The sequence below is a fragment of the Asparagus officinalis genome, chromosome 7 (genome assembly GCF_001876935.1).
Source record: "Asparagus officinalis chromosome 7, Aspof.V1, whole genome shotgun sequence".
Taxonomy (NCBI): Eukaryota; Viridiplantae; Streptophyta; class Magnoliopsida; order Asparagales; family Asparagaceae; genus Asparagus; species Asparagus officinalis.
In genome coordinates this window covers 86,415,143-86,425,651 of record NC_033800.1, presented here as the reverse complement: position 1 = coordinate 86,425,651, position 10,509 = coordinate 86,415,143, and the positions used below count along the sequence as shown (strand labels likewise).

At 39.1% G+C, this 10,509-nt stretch overlaps 1 protein-coding gene and 1 long non-coding RNA gene across 2 annotated transcripts; both read left to right on the top strand.

The window, feature by feature from the left end:
• On the top strand, window positions 1,758-3,301 carry LOC109850696 (pentatricopeptide repeat-containing protein At2g17033). Its single transcript, XM_020420752.1, has 3 exons — window positions 1,758-2,064; window positions 2,149-2,469; window positions 2,524-3,301. The coding sequence occupies exons 1-3, from the start codon at window positions 1,816-1,818 to the stop codon at window positions 3,244-3,246; spliced, it is 1,293 nt and encodes a 430-aa protein (XP_020276341.1). The 5' UTR covers window positions 1,758-1,815; the 3' UTR covers window positions 3,247-3,301.
• LOC109850985 lies at window positions 7,575-8,123 on the top strand. The gene is made up of 2 exons (XR_002249637.1): window positions 7,575-7,667; window positions 7,797-8,123. It is a non-coding gene; the product is annotated as an uncharacterized LOC109850985 (long non-coding RNA).

Genomic DNA, 10,509 nt, shown 5'->3' with positions numbered 1-10,509 from the left:
GCATCCTGTACGTCGCTCATCCACAAACCAAAGTTGATTTTGCCGTCATATTTCACCACACTAATTTTAGTGTTCTGAAAACCAACTTGTATTGTACTCGCCATCGATTTGCTGCTTTCACCTTCTTCTCCCATTGCAAACTAACTCCAAATTGTAGAGAAAGAACAAATTTGATAGGAATTAGGAACCACCCAACTGAACCCTAGATCGAATTCCAAATAGATCTCCTATCCACACGAGGAAAGCGAAATCTTCAACGGTAACTCCTAATGCTATCTCCACCGAAGCCGAGAACTCCAAGAACTAAGCTTCACACAAGAATCTTCCTCCACCAAAAAACCCTAGATCTGAAATCTGGGCCCTGATACCACTTGTTGCGCGCAGCGGAAATTTCGGCAGCACTTCGGCAGCACAACAAGAGAGTCAGGTCGCAATAAGAATTCTTGTTTCGATCTGACTCTCTTGTTGTGTTGCCGAAGTGCTGCCGAAATTTCCGCTGCGCGCAACAAGTGGTATCAGAGCCCAGATTTCAGATCTAGGGTTTTTTGGTGGAGGAAGATTCTTGTGTGAAGCTTAATTCTTGGAGTTCTCGGCTTCGGTGAAGATAGCATTAGGAGTTGCCGTTGGAGATTTCGCTTCCCCCCCAGCCAATGAAGACAGCGTCAAAATTCCTCGCACAACCCTAAAGAAAAAAAAACAAATTGATATATATATATATATATATATGTGTGTGTGTGCATGTTGCCTTCGGGTGGGCCGCGGAAGACGTGGAATCAAAACCGCGATCACGACTCGTGTGGGATTATGTGGGACTTGCTCACGTGGGTAGCCCCCACCCCACGTCTTCCCACGTCTTCACAAGAAATAGCTTTATAATATATAAATCAACATATGTAAACTAAAAAAATTTAAAAGAATCCATGTGAGCACGAGCAAAAAAAACTTGTATAGTATAGATATACCAGTAAACATAGGAAATAGTGTTCCGGCTGTGCGCCCAAGAGCATCCGTCTTTTCCATCGGTCACCTCCTACTACTAACGATTCTACAATGGCTCTTCTCTATCAAATCTGACATATGCATCTTAGCAAGGGTAAATGATAAATAATCATCCGCCGTTAGTCACTAACCCAACAAAATGCTCTTACACTCGACGGGAAATTATAATGAAGGGAGTAATTTGGAACAGTTTGTGAGATTCGGAGGGCCTAATGTTAATTCCAATGATGTGATAGACTAATTCAATATATTACGTAAAGATTTTGAGAAGGATTATTAGCAGTTTGGTACCCGAAAGTTGCACTATGTTTAACTTTAATACCACAGCTTTTTCCTCACACTTTGATAAGCTAAACTTTACACCTTTCCTAACTATGATACCCCAAAGTTTACATCTTTTCAACTTTGATGTCGCCAAGTTGTTTTGAAGACACTTTGATACTCCAAAGTTTATAATTTTTGAACTTTGATACCTCAAGATTTTATCGTTGACACCTTGATACCCAAAGCAGGGCACCAAGTTTAAACTGTAAATAAGTTGTTTAGCCCTTGTCAAAGTTAGAAAAAAGAGGGGGGCGGCGGGGCGGGGCGGGCGAATCAGGCATCAAAGGTCCAAAACAAGTGTTGGGTATAAAAAAAAAAAAAAGATGTAGGTTAAGGTATCAAAGTGTCAAATAGAAAGTTTGAGATGCCAAAGTTACAAAAGATGTAAACTTGAGGGTACCAAGGTGCAAATAACCCGTTTGGAGCTACGTAAGAGCCCAATTTCGTCTCCTCGCAGCTGAAACCCTTCTCCCTCCAGTCCCCTCGGCTGCAATGGCGTCCATAGTCTCATACAAACTCCTCCCATTTCCACCTCCCCTCTGCGCTCTCCGCAACAGTAAGAAGAAATCAAGCAAGCCAATCTCCAAGCACTCCGATCGCCTCCTCTCCTCTCTCTCCTCCTCCTGCGATCCCTCCGCCGCGGCCCACGTCATCAGAAGATTCGTCTCCTCCTCCTCCAAATCCACCGCCCTCCGAACCCTCTCCCTCCTCCTCTCTCTCTCCTCCCCTTTCTCTCTCCCCGTAAGTCCCCCAGTACTCAAACTTGCCATCAAATTTCAATCATAACCCATTTCTTAGTTTCTTGATTTCTTGCTTTCTCTGCAGTTTTATCGAAGAATCAGCGCTTCCCATTGGTTCAAGTGGACCCCCAAGCTCGTCGCTGAGGTGATCGCCTTGCTCGAATCTGACGGCCATCCCCTCGAAGCCCGGGAGCTCGTTTCTGAATCGGTTTTGAGGTTATCTTCTCAAAGGGAGATTGCCCATTTCTATTGTGACCTCGTTGTTGCTGCGTCGGGTAGAGGATTGAAAGAATTTGTTTTGGAATGCTGTGGTTGGATTAAAGATACGGGTTTTGTTGGGAAAAGGGTGTTTGAGTGTATGGTCAGAGGATTGAGCTTGGTGGGTATGGTTGAGGATGCAGAGAAGGTGCTTGATGAAATGGGTCACTTGGGGGTGGGTATGGTTGAGGATGCAGAGAAGGTGCTTGATGAAATGGGTCACTTGGGGTTTAAGCCATCGGGGTTTGAGTATAGAGTGGTGATTCAAGGGTATGGACGGTTGGGGTCGTTTAAGGAGATGAGGAGGGTGATTGGGAGAATGGAGAATGCTGAAATTGGAATTGACACGGTTTGTGCGAATTTGGTGCTCTCTTGTTATGGTGACTATGGAAATTTGGCGGAAATGGTTACTTGGATTAGAAATATGAGGCTGTTGGGGATTAGTTATTCTGTTCGAACTTGCAACTCCGTATTGAATTCTTGTCCTAGTGTAGTTTCGATGGTTAAGGATTTAGAGAATCTTCCCCTTTCGATGGATGACCTACTCGAAATGTTGAATGATGAGGAGGCTTTGCTAGTTAAGGAAATGGCTGGCACATCAGTCTTGCTTGAGAAATTGACGTGGTCTGATTCAGAAGGAAAGTTGGATTTGCATGGTTTTCACTTGGCATCAGCATACATTATCCTATTGCAGTGGATGGAGGAGTTCAGGCGTAGGTTAAGGGTTAAAGAAGAGGTTCCTATTCCTTTGGAGATCTCGGTGGTTTGTGGGTTGGGCAAGCATAGCATCATGAGAGGGGAATCACCTGTTAAAAAGCTTGTTTCAAAGCTAATGTCTCGATTGAAGAGTCCAATGAAGATTGATAGGAAAAATGTAGGTAGGTTTGTTGCAAAGGGAAAGGCTGTAAAAGATTGGTTGTGCTGACTTTTAGACAAGAAATAGGGTTTAATTTCTTCATTCCAGCATCTTTGGGCCTGCAGATACAAAAGCGTAACAGCTCGTTTTGTTCCGGAATGCTTGTCTATATATAGCTTCACAGCACACACACACACACACCAGGACCACACACACCACACATACATATATATATATATATATATATATATATATATATACTATATATATATATATTTATATTATATATATATATTATATATATATATATATATAGTTATTATAATATATAAATATATATATATATATATAAATATATATATATATATGGGCTAATGTTTCTCCTAAGGTAACACCTTAGATTCCCATCTAAGGACGCGGTCTAAAATCACATCATTTCCTAAAAAATAATTTGTGATCCGCTCCGTTGAACTTGATCTACACGTTCTTAAACTCAAACACATCAATTTTGAGGTGAACCCGTCGTGTTTTGAGCCTTCGTTGAGCCGTGCAAAAAGTTCTATTCGTTTGAAACCGTTAAAATTGCGGTGAGTGGATGAAGGGTCAAAACACCACAGGTTCACCCCAAAATTGGTGTGTTTGGGTTTAAGAACGTGTAGATCAAGTTTAACGGAGCGAATCGTAAAAAAAATTAGGGAATGATGTGATTTTAGACCGCGTCCTTAGGTGGGAATCTAAGGTGTCACCTTAGGAAAACATTTCCATATATATATATATATATATATATATATATATATATGAGAAAACGGGAGGTGAGCTGGCAGTGTAGGAAATTTCCTACGTTGTCGCCACGTGATTTTATTCGCTGGACATTTCTTTATAGAAGTAACAGATTTTCAAGGGAGGGAATTTATAAAAATGAGGGTCCTAGATGTAAAAAGCACAAATCTCTCCTGATTAATATCTCCCTTTCCTAATTATTCCACAAAATGCGCTGTCCTCCTTCCCCAAGCAATCTCACTACCCTCCTTCCCCAAGCGTCAGCGACCCTCCTTCCCCAAGCGTTAGCGGTACTTCTTCCCCAAGCGCCGGCTCCTCCAAGAAAACCTTCAACTCCTCCGATCTCTTCTCCATCCCAAACCTCACCGTAGGCGCCCTCGTCATCCCATCCCTCAGTACAACGCTCATCGCCCCTCCCTCGTAGGGGTGAGCACGGTTCGGTTCGGGTCGGTTTTTACCAAAATTTGAATAACCGAACCGAACCACCTATAATTCAAAACCGAACCGAACCGTTGCAAATTCGGTGCGGTTCGGTTCGGTTTGTTCGGTTCTAACTTTATCAAGTATAACTTCACTTCAATTTATCTTTTATATATTCTTATTACCCTATGCCAGCATGTATTTATTTTTTAACTTCACTTCAATTTATTATTCTTGCTCATGTATGTATACTGTTTTTAAGTGAAGTAACTTGTCCTTTTGGATTAAATACTAGACTCTGACGTTGTAATTTTTTAGTAACGAACTTGCTTTGTCTTTGGGTAAACGGGTAAACGGGTAGGGTTTGAGGCAAGGGAATATATTCGGTTGGTTCGGGTCGGGTCGGTTTGAAAAATTGTCAACCCAACCCGAACCGTCTTACTCATAAAACCGCTTTTTTTGGGTCGGTTCGGTCGGTTTTTTCGGTTTGAACCGAACCGTGCTCACCCCTAGTTGTGGAACGATGATTTTTTATCTGGGCTGCGAGATTCTAAAAGGCCGAAGGACAAAACTACCCCTAATTTGTCAGATACTTAGCACTATTTTGATATGGGGGATTTTTTTTCTCCAAGGAAAGATGCTGACGATCAGAGAATACTTTTGGAAATACTGATATTTGAGGGGTAATTTCGCAAAACTCAATGATTTAATAAGGGTATTATATATGAGAACCCCTTTCGGAAAATAGGCTGTAACTAGGGAACCTCTCCAACCCAGGCCTGTAAAGCCATTTACAGGACAAATTGGGCTGGGCATATCATTGTCTTTAATTTTCTTTGTTGGGCTGGATTTTATTAGGGCCAGTTAAGCTAACAGGCAACTAAAGTAAGTAAAGTATAAAATAATAAATCATTATTAGCTAAATATTGTAATTGAAAGAAGTATAATTAGGGATTTTGGTGCATGGCTTAGCTTATAATAAAGGACGTATATACTTATTGAAAAATGGGGGTTTATTTCTTTTATGGATTGGAAGGTTTTAATTGATTAAATGAGTTCAAAATCTGCAATATATATCAAACAACTTAATTAATTTATTTCATGAATCGTGTAGTGAAGATAATGTAATCTGGTATATCATGTGATGCATTTAATATGTATAGGAACATATTCATCTATAATTAAAAAAATCGATGTTATTAGTAATTCATTATGTTAAATGGCTACTTTTTAGTGCTGTAAGAGTTTCCGAGATTTGTGTTAAAAATCCAAATTAAGAGTTTAAATGTCATTGATTAACAAAGTCAATCAGGATGTGAACTGTTGACCGTATTATGATCTACTTTTCTGCTAATGCATCAGCTACTATTAATTTCCTAAGGTTGCATCATTGGTTATGCTAAGATTTTATCCTTGGGTTTCTATTCCTTAAGAGTTGTTTATGTTGGATTTATTAGTCAAAACCACTTTCCAAAATAAGTTTTCAAACTATATATTTACTAACTACTGGTATTTTTCAGAAATGCTTAGTAGCGTAGTGGAAAGTAAAGTTTAGGTGTTTCAAAATTTCCTCAGTTTGAGACTTGCCGTAGGCAAGCCGAGAATTGTTGTCTTACATAAATCAATTAATCTCTCATAAGTATTAGTGGGTCGTGGGCCATGGGCTCGTGGTTCATAGGCCGTGGGCTCGTGGTTCGTGGGCCGTGGACCGTGGGTTGGGGATTGTAGCTAATCGGGCTGAGGCGCTAAGTGATACTTTGTTTAGCGCACTTTGCACTTCGCACGGAGGCATCGGGACTAGGTAGCGCCACTGTGGCCGCTTCACAGCATGTGGGCGAGCCTCACGTTTGCGAAGCGGATGACCGTTGAGCTGACATTAGAGACCTATAAATAATGCCCTTTTGGGGCTTGGAGGACGCAAACACACTAAAGTGTTGAAAAACTTGAACAGATTGAATCTGTTGAGCTGTTGTGTTGCTATTGCAGAGTTTAAAAGCGTGCAAGTTTTAGCCTGTGCCCGAAGAAGTATAGCCCTGAACCGAAAGGTTTTAACCGAAAAGTTTAACAAATCGAGGAGATCATTGCCTTGACCGAAAGGTCTTCTAGATCATGGAGATCTTGACAGTACTTAGTAGGTGCACACCATTATGCTGTACTGCTATTCATAAAAGCAGTTTGGCCTTGGAATCCTTACACTGGAGTAGACCAAATATTGCATTAAGCACAGTGTTTCACGAACGCACAACAACTAACTTAAAAAAATTTTAAAATACAATTTAGTTTCAGGCGCTAACAATCTTAAAGCAATATTTTCATCTACCATGGATCCTGCGAGGACTCATGAAGTGGATTGTCTTAAGTTAGAGAACTTTGACGGATCCAACTTCAACGCATGGTGTCGGAAAGTGATTTTCGGGATGTAACTCCTGAAAATATACTATGTGGTTTCCGAGGAAAAACCCCACTTTGAAGAAGATTGACGGGTATCCCCAAAGCCGGAGATAGATCCGGAGGAGATGTTTCGGCCTCGGGTGTCCCCATGAAGACTGCGGAGTGCCGAGCGGCGGATCTGAGGAACTGAGGAGAGTCGGAGTTGACGAACTGAGGAGTTGACGAATTGCTGAGCGGCGGAGTTGACGAACTGAGTGAGAGCGGCGAATTGCTGAGCGGCGGAGTTGACGAACTGAGTGAGAGCGGCGAATTGCTGAGCGGCGGAGTTGACGAACTGAGGAGTCGGCGTCGAAGTGGCGAGGAGTCGGAGTTGACGAACTGAGGAGTTAACGAATTGCTGAGCGGCGGAGTTGACGAACTGAGTGAGAGCGGCGAATTGCTGAGCGACGGAGTTGACGAACTGAGGAGTCGGTGTCGAAGTGGCGAGGAGTCGGAGTTGACGAACTGAGGAGTGAGGAGAGGAGAGGATGAGGATCGAGTGGGAGACTGGGAGTCTGGGAGTGGCGGCTGAAATTGGGAATGAGATCTAGGGTTTAGCCGTTTAGGTGATGAAAAGAAATCACGGGTCGGGTCTCTCCTCTCTCGGACTCTGGGATCAGATGGGTATATCGGTCGGTTCGGTCATTTCGGGTTGAAAAGATTTCAACCCGACCCGAACTGCCACACAAGTAAAACCGAACCAAACTCTTGATTTCGGTTCGGTTCGGTCGGTTTTTTCGGTTTGGACCGAACCGTGCTCACCCCTACTCCCTCGTCATCCTATCTCTCAAGTGAAGAATGGACGCACCGCGAGCAATTTCGACGATCAAGAGGTTCCCAGTCTTAGGTTCGATCAGGAGGTACCTAGTCTTGTTGAAGCTCTTTCTTCTTTGTATTGATTATTTTCTTGTTTTTAAGATTTCTGATGCATCCCCTTCGTCGATCTTTGAATTTTTTTTTTTGCAATTGAACCCAATTCTCAAGTGAAGAACGGACACATCCCCTTTGCCAATCCTCAGGAAACCCAATTTTCAAGCCAAGGAAGAAGGATTATCTATTTAGCTTGAAGACCTGTTTTTTTATTGGTGTCGAGAATGTTAATGTCAGTTCGATTTAGCTTTTAGTCTTATTGGAGACTTTCTTGTGTAATTTGAGATTTGTTGAATATTTTCATGCCGCTGGATGTTTTTATAAATACATGCTTGGTATCTGAAAGTATTATCTATCTCTTATTTTCAGAGGCTTACATCGAAGGTCAGTGATCGGCTTGTTTTTAACATGATTGCATTGAATGAAGATCCAATGGATTAAGAAAATGTAAATTCTTACATTTATATATTACATGAAGAATTGCTCTACGAATCAAATGGATATTTGAGTGCTGCAATTGATTTGCTGCTTAATATATGATTAGTGACTTCATCTGTCGATCATGTAATGTAGTGGGTTAAGATTGTAATGTGAACTCATTTGAGTGAAGTAGTTCAAGCCTAACAATTTATTTCAAACAACGTGAATGAAGTATATTCATTCTTGTTGCGTGTATGATAAATCAAATTCATTTATAGAGATGAAAGAGAACTACTTTTTCATATTGGTTTTTCTAATGGATGGATAATTTATAATTTGCTCATTAAAAACGTGGATACAGATTGAGTTACTATACATCATAATCCTTCTTTTTTCTGGCATCCAATTATTGAGATTTAATCTGAACCAAAAATTCATCCTTACCAAATATTGATGAGCTCACAGTTCCAACATTGCACTCCATAAATCCTTCTTCCTAAACATTTCCATTCTGAAACATTTCACGCCATGAAAGAGAACTACTATTTGTCTTTTCATTTATTACTAGAATATTTCCTGCAACTTACAAAAAAGAAAATATTTACTTAACTAATTGAGACCACATATTTGAAGAACATCTCAGTCTGATACATCCAATCAAATAATACCGACAACACAGCATGAAATGAACTTGGGTCCATGAAATTTCTAAGTGTCGAATATTTTAGAAACAAACTTGGGGAAGAAGGTGCCGCCATTTAGAAACAACAATTTGGGTTTCTTCATTTATATATATATATATATATATATATATGGAAAAATGCTTCCAGCCCCCATAAGCTAAGGAAATATGTTTCCCATCCCCAAGACTTGATAATGGGTGTTTTACCCCCAAAAATAAAGATTCTGTTCTCTGAGCCCCCAAAACACAAAACCCAAGAGATTAAAATATGTGAAGACCATAATACCCTTCTCTCTTTCTTTTTTTTTATTAAAATATGATGAGGATTATTTTATTATTTTTGTTTTCTCTCTCTCTTTATCATAATGTACTAAGATGATAGTTGAAATAATTAATGATGATTATTTTATTATTTTTGTTTGTTATTATTTTCGTTGTTTGTATTGGGAGATTGTTAAAGTTACAGGTTAATTGTTAAGGTTACGAGTTAATTGTTAATATTACGGGTCAATTGTTAAGGTTATGAATCCTCTCTCTCTATATATATATCATGATGTTACTTTGATGGTATTGAAATGATTGAAGAGGATTATTATTTTATTATTATTTTTTATTATTCTTTTCGTATTTTTAGAATATTCGTTGTTAAGGATAATGGTTGGTTATAAAGGTTATGCATTGATTGTTAAGGTTACGGGTTGGTTGTTAAGGTTACGGGTTTGTTGTTAAGGTTATGAGTTTGTTGTGTATGTTACGGATTTATTGTTAAGGTTACGGGTTTAATTGTTAAGGTTACGTGTTTAATTATTAAGGTTACGGGTTTAATTGTTACGGTTACAGTTTAATTGTTAAGGTTACGGTTTAATTGTTAAGGTTACGGTTTAATTGTTAAGGTTATGGGTTTAATTGTTAAGGTTACGGGTTTAATTATTACGGTTACGTGTTTAATTTTTACGGTTACGGGTTTAATTGTTAATGTTACGTATTTAATTGTTAAAGTTACGGGTTAATTGTTAAGGTTACGGGTTTAATTGTTAAGGTTACGGGTCAATTGTTAAGGTTATAGATCTCTTCTCTCTCTCTCGTAACCTTAACAATTAAACTTGTAACCTTAATGATTAAACCGTAACCTTAAATCGGTAACCTTAACAATTAAACCGGTAACCTTAACAATTAAACCCGTAACCTTAACAATTAAACCCATAACATTAATAATTAAACCGTAACCTTAACAATTAAACCGTAACCTTAACAATTAAACCCGTAATCTTAATAATTAAAACTGTAACCTTAACAATTAAACCCGTAACCGTAACAATTAAACCCGTAACCTCAACAATTAAACCCGTAACCTTAATAATTAAACCGTAAGCGTAACAATTAAACCCGTAACCTTGACAATTAAACACGTAACCTTAACAATTAAACCCGTAACCTTAACAATTAAACCCGTAACTTTAACAACAAATCCGTAACCTACACAACAAACCCATAATCTTAACAACAAACCCGTAACCTTATCAACCAACCTGTAACCTTAACAAACAATGCATAACCTTTACAACCAACCATTATCCTTAATAACAAATATTCTAAAAATACGAAAAGAATAAAAAAAGAAAATAATAAAATAATAATCCTCTTCAATCATTTTAATATCATCAAAGTAACATCATGATAGAGAGAGTAATAAAATAATAATCCTCTTCAATCATTTTAATATCATCAAA